Source organism: Hyaena hyaena, unplaced genomic scaffold (assembly GCF_003009895.1).
Source record: "Hyaena hyaena isolate Hyena2069 unplaced genomic scaffold, ASM300989v1 scaffold_452, whole genome shotgun sequence".
NCBI lineage: Eukaryota > Metazoa > Chordata > Mammalia > Carnivora > Hyaenidae > Hyaena > Hyaena hyaena.
In genome coordinates, this window is record NW_024081085.1 from 440,255 (window position 1) to 454,726 (window position 14,472).

At 42.9% G+C, this 14,472-nt stretch overlaps 1 protein-coding gene across 1 annotated transcript in view; it reads right to left on the minus strand.

The window, feature by feature from the left end:
- Positions 1 to 14,472, minus strand: part of SDC2 (syndecan 2) — a 104,546-nt gene that overhangs the window by 12,313 nt on the left and 77,761 nt on the right. Inside the window, exon 2 of the mRNA XM_039253460.1 lies at positions 3,502 to 3,613. Coding sequence (XP_039109391.1) covers positions 3,502 to 3,613 — 112 coding nt within the window. The remainder of the gene's footprint in view (positions 1 to 3,501; positions 3,614 to 14,472) is intronic.

Below are 14,472 nucleotides of genomic sequence, written 5' to 3' on the forward strand. Positions count from 1 at the left end.
ATGAAAAATTTTCCATTAAGAGCTTTCAAGACCCCCCCCCCTTTGTTCACAGCAGTTATAAATATGAATCACTGAATTAGGAGAATCTGTTTGGAGAGAGAAGAGGTTATGAAAAGTAGAAAACTCCCTCAAGCAATCACTTCTTATGTTACAGACAGAGGAGTGATCTGCCTCAGGTGGTTCTTCTAGGTATTTATTATCTTTATTAAAGTACATGGACCCTCCTGCCCAAACAAGAGACCCGGGAGCCCCCTCGCCCCCCCGATCATGTCTCTGTCATCCCTGACTTTCAAGCTCTCACTGTTCCCTCTGGCGTGAGACATCCCAGCCCAGAGCCCGTTTCCACCTGGGAAACTACTGCTCATGCTGTCTTGCCCAGAATCAACGTCATCCCCTCTTCTCCGTTACGAGACCATCTGCTTCCCAGCTTTGAAAACATCATGGCTTCTGTGTCCTCTACTGTTTCATGTGTCCTTGTGACTTTAGGACCAATTCCTTTATTGATGCTTTAGTTGGGCATTGGAAGGATGTGTGTTTCTCACCCTACACCCCCCCCCATTTTTGTTTTTTTTTTTGAAAGAGGCAAAGAGAGAGCGAGAGAGAACCTCAGCTGGCTCCAAGCCTAGTGTGGAGCCCAACACAGGGCTCAATGTCACGACGATCCTGAGATCATGACCCGAGCTGAAATCAAGAGTCAGACACAACTGACTGAGCCACCCAGGTGCCCCGAGGTATGTGTTCCATATGCCATCTTCAACCAGAATGCTACGTTTAACTCTCAAATTTTTGTTGTACACCATTTTCCTACATTATGTCACTCCTGACATGGTGTTGCAATTGTTTTTCTTTCCCCTTCATTTTTACATTTCTCTCAGATGCCTGGTTCCCTGAAGATCGCGTCCAAGTCTTTCTCATCTCTGTGTCCCAAGAACGAGGCATTATGTCTGGCATACAGTGAATGCTTAGGAAATATTTAAGTGAATGGTTGCAGTGTTCATATTCATTAATGCCCATCCTGGGGTCCACACATATAGCATGGCCCCATCTCTTCACCCGGAAAGTAGCCCTTAGGCCTCCAGCCATTTTCCTCCAGTCCATTTGCTTTTCCACTAGATAGTTAAGCTAGGAGTGAGGACAGAAGGAACAATGGCCAACACCCTGGAGGGTCCCAGTTTCCAGCTGGAATTGGGCATCAGCTAGGCAGGGTGGCCTAACTCTAGAGTGGGGTATTATGACACAAGAAGGCGGGCCAACAAAGGAGCAAAAAAGAACACACTCTTAAGCCCAACTCCCCAGTACCTACCCCAGCTCCATTCTCTCTGACAGTGTGATCAGAGGCAAGTTACTCAATCCTTCTGTGCCTCAGGCATTCCCATGTGAAAAATTGGAGACAGTAACCATCTGCCCCTACACAGATATTGTAAGATTAGGAACAGCGCCTGACACACAGGAAGTGCTTTATAAATTTTACTTATAACTTCTACTACCTTTAAACTGCAAATCAATATACTTCTAAGAAGTGCAACGTTTCCAAAGTCCAGAATGAGGCATTTCTCTGCAGCAATGATCTGCCCAGGGCTGGAGCCAAGGCAGAAGCAATGTGGACCAACATTTGAGCCTTAGCTCAATCTATCTGATTGGTGTATTCAGGATTTCAAACGACTTATTCCAAACCCCTTACATCTGCAAGGGTGGCAGAGAAGCAAGACTGTGTACCTGCTTTCTTTACATTAAACTTCAGTACAATCTTGGCAGAAGTCAGCAAAGTGATTGAATAACATCTACAGATCTAACAACTCTTGGGTTCTAAGATCTATGAAATGGGGGAAAAAAGGGGTCCATGTTATTATTTCCTGGGACATTCTGATGATGACAATTACAAAGCATTTTTGAGGTGCTAAAGGAAAAAAAAGAGGTGCCATGAGTGAAAGATATTAATAGTGTTGTGGGCTGTGGAGAACAACTCTTTCCACACTCATTCTGCATGTGCGATATAGATCACTTCCCCAAGAATAACGAGGGCTATTTTTACATTCAGTTTGCACTGTAAGCTCATTGCTACTAGGTCAGCCACCACTTCTCTGGTCTTTCTGAGACTTGTTTTTTTCCAACTTAAAACACTAACTCCAATATAAGCAGATCTCTACCAAAGATACCATTGATTTTAGTTTGTTCTTGGTCATTCTGAAGCCCAGGCTAATTTGATTTCAGACATCTATGTTCAGCATAACTTTTACCATCTGTTGAATCTGCAATGAAAACTCAAAGCAAGAAAGGTCCTGGAGAAGATTTTCCTAGCATACTGCTGACCACAATTTTCTGACTCAACTGTTAGTTGAATATATGCACAAGCTCTTCCTCCTTCCCAGCTTCTTGGAGGGGAGTGCATTCCTGGTACAGGTGAAACATTTACCACTATGGGAGGTTGCAAAAATGGCCAGAATCCTTTATTACCCACCCACCATGCCATATCCACATCCTGTGCAATGTGACTTTGTACATTCTTTCCATTAAGGGTTGGAGTCTGGGTTGGACCTATGACTTACTTTGACCGATAAAAAGTGGTAGTGATGCTGTGTCAATTCTAAGTCTAGTGTGCAAGAGGCTTTGCACACTTATGCTGCCCTCTTAGGATCTCTGCTGCCACCTCTGAACAAATGGCTGGCCCACTGGAGGATGAGAGACTATGGAGAGCCAAGTCTGCCCCAAAGATATGTCAGAGCCCAGCCCAAATCAGCAAAGCTGTATACCTAACCTACAGCTGGCCAAAGACACATGAGGGAACACAGTTAGCCCAGCCTAAATTGCCATCCTGCAGAATAATGAGCTAAATCAATGGTTGCTGGTTTTAGCCACTACACTTTGGGGTGGTTTGTTATGCAGCGTTACTGAAGTACTAGATAACTGATACACCAGAGGAATAAGAATATCACTGTATCATGATTTTATTTGGCTGCTACATTCTCCCTCCCACTGTTGAGTAAGAAGGCATAACTCTTCTTGGCTCCACTCATAATCTATAACACAGGGTTGGCAGTTTCAGGAAACTAATGTTTGAGGGAATAAAGGGTGGATTCCACTTTAATCACTCTGAAAGCCTTCATAATAAAATCAAAACTAATGTTAACAGAACACTGACTACTTGCCAAGCACCAAACTCTAAGAGCCGCAGATATGTTAATCCTCACAACAACCTATGTGGAAGATACTACTACTACCCTCCATTTTATGAATGAGAAAACTGAGGCTAGGCCAAGTCAAATGCATTCCCAAGATCTCACAGTGTAAGTGGCGGAGAGCTAGAATATATTGCCAGGCATTTTGACTTTTTAATCACCATGCATCCTGCCTGCCTCCTTGAAGTGAGTTTCAATAGAAGGTGTGTGTGTGTGTGTGTGTGTGTGTGTGTGTATGTGTGTGCGCGCACGCACCTGTGCATGTGTGTGGGTGCATGTGCAAACACAAAGGATGGAGGTGCGCATGGAAGTAAGCCAGCCTTACCCGAGCCTGATGCAGAAGCATAATCGTCATCATCAATGGGATACACTCCTGAAGCTTCTTCGACGGAGCTGTTGTCAAGGTACATGTCTTTATCAGATGTCGGCTCTGCTCTCTGAGAAAACAATGAGAAGGGATTCAGGATGGTGAGAGATCAAGAAACATGCTCATTCATCTTACTGTTGAGGTTTACACCACGGTGACTGCCTCTCTCTCCTCCAATCCTCTGACCCCACATTTCCAACCCTCCCCTTCCTCAGGACATCCTGACAACCTGGATTAAGTCACAGGCTGACCAGAGGCGAAAGCCCCCCAAGGAAGCCTATTAGCCTAAAATCTAGGAGAACCAAACCGCTCAGAGACCTAAGCACCTACCAGGGGCTTATTTCATTTCTATTCCATTAGAGCTGTCTGAATGTGGTGGTCTCAGTGCTAGTTAGAAGCCAGCTCAGGCATTCTCTTTGCCACAGAGTCACTGTGAGGCTCCCTCACTTGGAAAATTCCCAAACATTCAAATTATTTCTCGGGGATGAATACAATAGTATGATCACACTTATGCCAAATCATGACCCAAGGACCCATCAAGGACCAGCACATGTTTGCAGGCCTGGCCACACTCAGACCTTTATCACTACACCCAAGAGCCCCCCCAGTCATCTGGGCAGTCCAGATCCACACTGATCGATGCCAGGCAGGGCACCCTGAGAACAGCAGTGCCTGCGGGGTTCATCTGACAAGGGCGAAAGCCCCCACAAACCTACTTCAAGGGCTCACTGGCTTAGCAGAGCCTTAATGACAAATGCAGATAAACCCACACAAGCACATTCTTTTTATATTACTGGCAGTTGGAAACAGCAAATCACACACTTCATAAGGAGAGGGATCGTTCGCTAAGTATACCCGCTCCATAGCCTCTCAGCTCTTCAGTAAGAGTTTCAGTATTAAAATTCAACTTAATCCTGCCAGAGGAGTAACTCATAACTGGGAGGCAGGGTAGACGTATAATTTTTTTAAATGGTTTTAAAATGGTTTCTACTGAAACTGATATTTTACCATCAGTATCTCATGAAAACCCAGAAACAAAGCAGACCGCCAGATTCCAAACAACATTTGTGTTTAGAAACAGGCAACACTCATTATTGTCCTATTTTTAAATATAGATTGAATGTTTGTTCCCAACAGGAATTATAAAAAAATGTTTCCCTTACTACACTGGCTCTTGTTAGATTTCCTCTTAAAATAAAACTTTGTGTTCCAGTGGTCGCTGAGACAGGAACCTTCCTAAAAGGGCAGACGGGTCCAGCCTTCCGTAACAGGACCAACTGTATTCTCTCGGGTTTCAGCTGCTGCCTCGAGAAGCTGAAGCATTTTAAACCTGAGCCCACATTCTCCACCAGGAGTCAGTGCCAACTGACGGGAAAGTATGGGGGGACTCGTTTTGTGTGAGCGACCACACTGGCAGGTTGTGAACTAAAATCGTGGGGACTGGTTTTCCAGCGGGCTGGCTCCCGGGCATCGAGTGACCCACCACCCGGAGCCAAGACCGTGCTGGAATTTTGCTGGTAGAATGGTCAGGGCTGAACTCTGCAATCTGAGGCCATCCTGCATCACAAGGGTTTCCAAGGCCATCATCACCCTTCCAGGCAGTAATTCCCAAAGCTGGTGAAGCGTGTCAGGGGCCCTGAATTCCTCGGCTCTACAATCAACTTAAGTGACCCCTATCAGGGTCTCTGGCGGCTTTGAGGGCAAGGACAGTACCACACTCATCTTTAATCCACCCCAGCTCCCCGTAATCACAGCTTCTGGCATATACTAGGTGCTCAGTAAATGTTGCTTAGGCTGTTTGTGCTCGTGACAAAAAGCAGTATTTAGCCCTGCTTATATTGAACTCTGTCCCGTGAACATCATCTGGGGGACCCTCTCATTCTTTCTCTCAAATCCTGCCTATGAAAAAGGTTCTGACTTCCCCAGTCCCTGCGTGTCATCTAGCTAGAAGCTGCTAGAGGCTTTTATAGCAGATGAACAGTTAAGCCCTGAACTCTTACTGTCATTTTTCCTGGTTTCATGTGCACTTTCGCTTGCCCCTCAGCTGGTCCAACTTGCTGACCTTCAATGACCTAGCATGCCCCCTGCCTCTCTCAAAGTACGTGGGCACTCAATAAATATTTGTCCGTTGAGATTACCTAAAACAAACTGGCCTTTGACTCGGGTTTCAGAGTTAACACATGTCACAAGACCTCCAGGATTCCTACAGTTTAAAAAAAAAAAAAATCTCTCAATTCTAAGCCTGGGAGATCATCTGCCCCCAAGCCCCCCATACATGTTGCGTTGCACCTACTTAAGTAACCCACAGTCTGAAAAGTAAGTAAAAGTATCTTTTAACATCTTCAAAACCTATTTGTCTTTTATTAGTACTGATTTCATTTTCCTCTTGGCTCTGTCAAAGAAGTCTGATGTGGCATGGGTCGCACCAAGGTATTTAACCCCTGTGGGTAAATTGCATTTTTATTCATTAGGTGAGCTGGCTGTCCGGACTGACATATCTGTCCCAACAAACAGGCAGAAGGGCCAAAAATGCCTCCAGGGAATTCTGGCCACTTCACAGTTCCACCACACTGGGTACCCTGACAAGCAACAGACTGGCCCAGGCCAACCCTTACCAGGAAGCTGTCAGGCCTGAATCACCACAGGACTTGGGGCAGAAGTCTGGACGCTTTTGGAGAAGCTGGCTTGCCCTGGGCCACTCGGGGTCTGCAGGGCTCCAGCATGGTGGGGGGTGGGGTGGGGGGGCAGTGGGATGTTTAGCATGCTCGAGGGCAGCTACGTGAATCTGCTCCTCCATCCTCCAGCGGGATGCACTTAATTGGGATACCAAACTAAAAGTTATCACCTGCCCTGATGTCAGGGGCGCCAGGCACATAGGAGGAATTACCAAAATCCTTGCATAGAGTCCATTTAATCACAAGCAGGGCCCTTTTCACTCTGTAGCAGATGATGCTCAAAGAATACCTCCATTGTCTTTCCTTTAAATAAAGGACACCTTCCCTAACATGACAAGTGCCTTTTGTGAAGACTGCACACTCTGTGCTGAGAAGGTTTCTGCAGTCAACATGCCTGGGGAGAGAAACGGATTATGCACAACCACTCCCCTGGGGCAAGAAGATGTGCATCTCTTGAAAGCCAGGGAAAGGGCGACTCAAGAGGATTTCTTTTTACACCTTGCCAAATGTGGTCTGCCTCACTAAGCAGAAAACCCCAGGACACGCTCTGAACACTTTCTTGCTCAACAAGACAGAGCCACCGGACAGAAGGAATGGGGCGAAAATGTACGCAGGCACAGCCCAGCAGCTCGGAGCAGCAGGCCAACCAGAGGATTTCGTAACGAGGTTGTTTAAGTTGGGACTGACCATTTCTGTGAGGCTGTGCCAATGCTGTTGGCTAAGAGGCTCAGAGTTCGAGCTGCAAGACAAATAGAGCTGGTCTTTCAGACCTTTCCCCGCCTCGGCTGATGCAAGATGTGAACACAGGCGAGCCAAGGGGAGTTGTGGAAAGCCACCTAGTATAGCGAGGGGGAAAATCTATTGCACAAGAAGACAGAGGTTAATACCTCATGCCACCTTCAGCCACCAAACCTGGAGCACCGAATGGACTCCATAGAGAAGGCAGCTCTTCCCAGGGGAGAATGCCCGTCTGACTCAGTTTTCTCCCCAAAACCCCTCAAGGAAGGCAAGATACTTGCCCGCCTCCACCCTAACTCTATCACGCCTCTAGCCCCCAAATTGCAGCAACCTCATACCAGGCCTGGACCATTAACTGCGAAGGCCTCCTTCTGTGGCCACTGCCTAAGTCTTTGTGTTTGAACCCATTCCCTACAGAGGGACCATCCTTAAATGCGACTGTATCACTCGCAGCTAAAAATCTTTTATTGGTTCATCACCTACAGGATGAAATAAAACACTCCTTAGCCTTGAAGGAAGTGCTTTCACCATATGGCCTCACCTGCACTTCAGTATTGGCTGCTGCCGCTTCCTCTACCCAACCCCAGACACGCTCAAGAGACACGGTCACACCGATTTCCCTTATGTAACGCCTCTAAGAGGAAATAAGCTCCTTTCAGGATGGAAAATTGAGGAAAGCAATGGTGATCTATGTCTTACATGCTTGAGGATGGTGAAAATTAGTATTTTGAGAAGATGATTCAGCTAAAACTTATACCGTAATCCAGAATATAAATGAACAGAGAAATGTTAATTCAACGCATAAAATACTGTCTAGTGGACCAGTCTTGGTTTTAGTAATATCACCAACCTGTCTACTTTCTCAGCAAGAAAATTTGTGAGATAGCAACGGAACAAATCTATGCATTGGATTTTCTCACATAGATAAAGCCTACCTTGACCAAATATTATGTTTCAAACTGCCAGTGTGGAAATCAGTTATTTGGAAATCTGAGGTCTTCCTTGAAAGATACACGGCCTTATCTACTAGATGAATGTTCTCTAAGTGCCTTAAACTAGTGCAAGCGATAAACAGTGGTCAAGATAATTAAAGCTCAAAGCAGCAGGTGTTAAATTCACTTTATGGTTTAAACTGAGGTTAACAACAAAGTCAGAAAGTAGAAAGCCTAAGTATTTTTGGATACCAGACATCCCTGGAACTGACCTTCAGAAAATTAGCCTTTGGATATAAAAATAAAATATTCATGTGGCCTAATAGTGCATTCTGTATCATAATATAGAAAACAAACACTTAGATAATACTCTTCTCTTAGTTTTAGGATAAAGGCACATTTGTCCCGACTTAAACTGAAATGTATATTAATTTTTATGATGATTACAAAGTGCCAAACTGGCTGTAACTTTAGCTTATCTTTCTAGAGATGACTCAATAAGCTATTTTATTAATAGCTAACATACACTATAAATAATAATTAAAATTTTCTCCCATATAGTCACTCAGAGATGGTATATTTGTCCTTAAGATGAACTTGCCAATGCTGGCTTAGGTAAAGCCCAAAGGGACATTAATCTTAGAGCATGACTGGACACCAAAGGCATCAAGTTCATCTATTCATTTCAAAAGTGACAAAACAGAGTACCACAGTGAGAAAGTAGCTTAAAATCAACCAATGTACTTGGTGGCCAAAGAGAACTCCAAGACTTCGGACGCCTAATTCTGGGTTCTTTCTATTAAACTGTAATTCCCCAGAACATGAAGATATCAGAGCCATTCAGCCTGGGGTTCAAAAATGATTAGCTGTAACTGACTGTTAAGTGTTTATTATGTGCTAGGCATTTTGTGCTAAGTGTTTTATAAGCATTGGCAAATTTAATCATCTCAACAATCTCCACTACAGACCAAGGAACCCGAGCTTGCCCAAAGACCTCCAGCTCAGAAGTGGGGAGCAGAATTCATATCCAACTATGGACTTCAAATTGTATGCTCACTGAGAGTGCTGGCCATGCTGTGCCTAACTTCCCACTTGCTATTCTTGTGATTCACACCTAATCATAATAAAGGTCGTGAGAGAACTCCAACAGAGTCACGATGAACCTTGCTTTATCTAGCACTTACAAACTTTGGCCATGGAAATTCTCCCTCCAGGATATCTATTTAACATCTTTCAGAACTACTAGTATTCTTGACATCATAGATAGGGGAAAAATTCTATGTTAACTTAGAGTTCCAGCTTAATGGTTTCTTCTCTGTAAGTTTCCCATATGAAGGATGTCTGGAGTCATGACCATCATTGCCATTCATTTTCAGTAATACCTTCATCTCTCTCAAGTGTTCGATCCAAACCAAAGATGTAACAGAAGGAAAGAACTCTATGTTTATTGTTGGAAAAAGATACTGCTGTCCTCAAATATGTGACCTTTGCTTCTTACATAACCTTATAAGCAAATACTGTTGTATTTATAAGCACTTGTTTTAAGGGTTTGTTTACAGACAACTAACTACCTGGTACCCAATCAGGTCCAATGCTTACTCTACCATCCTGTATAATACATACAAAAGCCAAGGTCAAAGGTGAGGTCACACATGAAAGAAAATTCGTAAATCTCTACTTAAGAAGTCCTTAAGAAAGGTCTTTAGTTTTGTTTTTTTTCCCCACGCTGGGAAAGCAAAAATTTACTTATTTATTGTGATATTTACTTTATTGTGATTGTGTGGAACTAAATCCACAATGTCTGCCTATATAACACTGTGTAAGATTAGGATGTATATGATGATTGATATATGTACATATTGCAAAGATAATTACCACAATAAGTTTAGTTAATGCCTAGATCACCTCACATAGTTACAGTTTGTTTTTTTAATTCAAGAGGAAGTTACAATTTTTATTCATATGCAGTTGATAGTTTCTTTTTTTAAAAAATAGTTTATTGTCAAGTTGGTGAAAGGTCTTTAGTTTTGAACTGCTTCAAACACCTACACTAGTCCTTAATTAATTACACAGAAAGCTAATGCCTTTTACTTTAAGAAAAACTTTAGGGTACCTTCCATAAAGAGAGGAATGAATTTACAGACCTGCTTCAGAAATATTGTAGGGTCGGTTCCAGAGTACCACAATAAAGCAAATATCACAATGAAGAGAGACAAATGAATTTTTTGGTTTCCCAGTGCATATGAAGGTTAGGTTTACACTATAGTCTATTAAGTGTGCAGTAACATTATGTCCAAAACAATGTACGTACCTTAATTACAAAGTACTTGATTACTAAAAAGAATCCTAACCATCATCTGAGTTTTCAATGAATTGTAATCACTGATCACAGTCCACCATAACAAGTATAATAATGAAAAGTGTGAAATATTGTTAAGAAGTACCAAAATGTGACGGGAACACAAAGTAAGCAAATGCTATTAGAAAAATGGTGCTGATATATTTACTCAACGCAGGGCTGCCATAAAACTTCAATTCGTAAAAAACAAAAAAACAAAAACCAACAAAAACCCTGTAATATCTGCAGGGCACAATAAAACAAGGTATGCCTGTAAATTATTTACTTGTGCATATTAGGAAAATAAACCCAAATTCTGGAGGAAAAAAAAACATTAGGTTCTATGAAGGAAGAATCACATGAAGGTATGAAGTGTGAGGCAGGATGACTAGTCAGGGTTGCTCATAAAAATGGCATATTAAAAAAAATTAATGTAAAATCATAAGCAACTATGGAGAAATCAACTTGTTCCAGGAACCTTCTGAACCAAACCAAGCCACAGTATAGGACAGAATTCCTACAGTATCTAGTTCCAGTTCTTCAAGTCTGAACCACTCATTTGGAATTACCACTCAGGTTGGGATTTTCCTGTTGGCTGCCTCACACAGAGTGGGAATCTGATCTCACTACTTAGAATGGACATTCCTAAGAACCAGGACGGGGTCTGCTGTTTTCCGCATCCCCTACAAGATCTATCATTGTGCTCCAAGAGATAGCACATAATAACAGCTCAACAAAGAGAAGAAGAGGTCACATTTTAAGAAAGGCTGAACCCAAGCTTAAAGCCACTTGGGGAAAGGAAATAACCATGCTTTTTAATGACACTACCTGGTTGCCTCTCCTCTGGGAAAACTCGATCAATGTTCTCTTATCTGGTCTCTTTGAAAAGGGTATTCAGCAATTCTGCCTTATACTGTGAGAAGAAGAGTTATAAAGATAAGTAAGACCTTAGAAGAAACTGCCAACTCCTTTTAAGGAGGCCTCCAATGGGGCAGAGACAGTGCTGGTCTGTGGAGAACATTTAAATGGCGGAAGAGCATTTAAAAAGTAACACTGAGTGGGGTGCCTGGGTGGCTCAATTGGTTAAGCTTCGGACTTTGGCTCAGGTCGTGATCTCACAGTTCATGGGTTCAAGCCCCACATCAGGCTCTGTGCTGACAGCTCAGAGCCTGGAGCTTGCTTAGGATTCTGTGTCTCCCTCTCTCTCTTTGCCCCTCCCCCATGCTTGCTCACTGTTGCGCTCTCTCTCCCTCAAAAATAAACATTAAAAAATTAAAAAAATAAAAAGTAACACTGAATTAATGTACTTAATGGTAGAAATTTTTTTTTAAAAAAATACTTTATTGTCAAGTTGGTTTCCATATAACACCCAGTGCTCATCCCCACAAATGCCCTCCTCCATGCCCATCACCCCCCTTCCCCTTTCCCCCATCCCATCAGCCCTCAGTTTGTTCTCAGCATTCGAGTCTCTCATGGTTTGCCTCCCTCCCTCTCCCCCACTATCTTCCTTCTTCTCCCCCTTGGTCCTCCGTTAAGTTCCTCCTAATCCTTCTATAGGAGCAAACATATGGTATCTGTCCTTCTCTCCGCCTGACTTATTTGGCTCGGCATAACACCCTCAAGTTCCTCTTTAAAAAAACCCAAAGTGGTTCAAAGGAGTTAGATTTTCTAGCTTTTGAATTTTGAAACATTTGAATTATAAAATTTAATCAATATGTCTTTTAAAAAGACTCTTGCTGAAATTGGTTTACTGCTAATGCTAAACAAAAACGAGTCTTCCTCTTAGGTAACAAGGAAGTCAAGGGGGGCACGGCGGAGGAGGGGAGGGACGCTGGACACACCAACAATGCTTTTTTTTTTTAATTTTTATATTAATTTGCACACCAATTCTTACTTCTATGTGCAGTAAAGGGTTCATATTCCTAATCCAGAGAGAGAAAGGAAGAACCTTTGTCTTGAATTAAATCTGTTGGCAACAAAAATAGGGCTCCATGAAGCAATGTATATTAAAGCAGTGGCTGGGATTTTGAGTGGGATTATGTTGAATATGCATGACACACAGAAGGAAAATGTTCATTACTTACAGATGTGGTCCAAGTTGTGCTTTCTTCCTTTTTTGGAATATCAAACAGAGGAAAGCAAGAGGTTTGTAGCCGTGTTATTATAAGCATTGCCGCCTCTCCCCCTCCAAACTAGAATATTCCAGTATTTATTTTGTTATCCATATGACCACAGTTTAGACTGGAGTAAAAATAGAAGCCGTGTGAGCCTAACCTGAAAAGTCCCAAGTGCTGGAGAGGGTCAGTATTAATATATTCTAACTGAAATAACGAGATTCTGTTTCCTGGTGGAGTTTGGCAGGAGAGGGGGGAAAAAAGATTTGGAATTTATTTTGTACTCAGAAGTGTTTTGTCAAAACTACCATAAGGAAACAGACTCCAAGTTGAGCACAAGATGACAACAGGCTCTGGTTTAGATTTAATAATTCAGTCTAAGGGTTTTCAGCTGTTAGAATTTTAGGTCCCAAGGCACAAACACATATATTCTCCACCCTACCCAGGGGCTGACAGAATGTCACAGGAAGCCTATGGAACGGGAAATTGGGAAAGACCTTTGGTCCAGAGGGCAAACCACACCCTCCCAGGCTCCAGCTGATGCCCAGGACCAACCTCCTTGAGGCCTAGCAACAGCTGACGCATAGAATTTCCAGCTCAGCCTGCACTTCTGAGGGCTCACCTAGCACAGAGTTTGAATGCTATTAGGAATACAGGACACTTTACTACCGGCCTGTAAAGAGATGCTTTGACAATTTAAAAGATGCCAACTAATAGAAATCGACACACGCCCTTTGGGAAGCACACTGTTTAAGAAGATACAAAATCCTGGGGCGCCTGGGTGGCTCAGTCGGTTAAGTGTCCAACTCTTGGTTTTGGCTCAGGTCATGATCTCATAGTATCTAAGTTTGAGCCCCTTGTCAGGCTCTCTGCTGTCAGCACAAAGCCTACTTGAGATCCTCTGTCCCCTTTTCACTCTGCCCCTCACTGTCTGTCTGTCTCTCTCTCAAATAAACATTAAACAAAGATACAAAATTTTTTATGCCATCTGACTCGACATATCTACCCTCAGGCATCACCCTAAGGAAATATCCTAAGAAGAAAAAAAGTTAGGGTGTTTACCCTAACTTAAAGACATTAACATTAACATTAAAGACAAAATCATGGAGACAACCTAAATGCCAACTGTAGTGGGGGAGGTGTGTAAATTACATGTGCTAGATGAACTTTCTCAACACGGCCATTAAAAATGATATGCCACAGAGCCACAAAGACAAATGTTTAGACAACACATTAAATTTCAAAAGCACATATTGTTTTAATTTTTCCTAATATTACAACTCCATTAAAATTTCGTATCATCTGGCCAAACGCTGGCAGGCAAATGGAAAATGGAGAGAGTTCTTTGGTGAGGGTGATGGCTTCTGGGTGATTTCTTTCCTAATTGATATTATGGTGCATTTTTACATATATATGTATGGTGCTAAGTGCTCAGAAAGCACAAAACCACTGAGTCACAGTCACAAAGAACCAGGGGCCAGCTTCTAACATCAACACTATAAATGAACTTCTGATAATAAACTTCTTACTTAACAGTTCATGCATTCAAACATGGACAAGTGCATATGGACGTGTGTGTGTGTGTGTGTCTGTGTGTGTGTTGTGTGTAGCTGTATACGTATATTTAGAATAAAAGAAAGCAACATGGAATTATATAGTTGTATAAGTGACAAACATTAAGAAGAAACCTTCACACTTCAGAAAAGTGCCACAGAATGACACAACAGTGCTTGGTCTACACCTGATTCACTTCATTGGAGGTCACACTAGCAAAAGGTCTAGCACAATGGATATTCCATCACAAGATTCCAGGTTTTAAAGTTTCCTGGGTTTAATTACCCATCTCATTAGCTACTCCTTGCTCCTGGGTTATTTAAAGCAAGAAGCCACTCCATGTCCAAGTGAGGTTGCCCGGCTTCCCAGTGCACAAGCCTCCATTCCAGCCTAGGCTCTCCCTATGGAGGCCAAAACCTGAACTTGGAACTTAGGAACACTGTGCCCTGACATGCCTACAGGGCTGACATGCCAAGTGCACCCCCAGATGTTCCACATCGTTCCTAGACTTCAGAGTCTGTTCTACCACACTTATCTGTCTGCCTGTAAGGGAAGCCTCACATTCTGTCTCTCCTGCT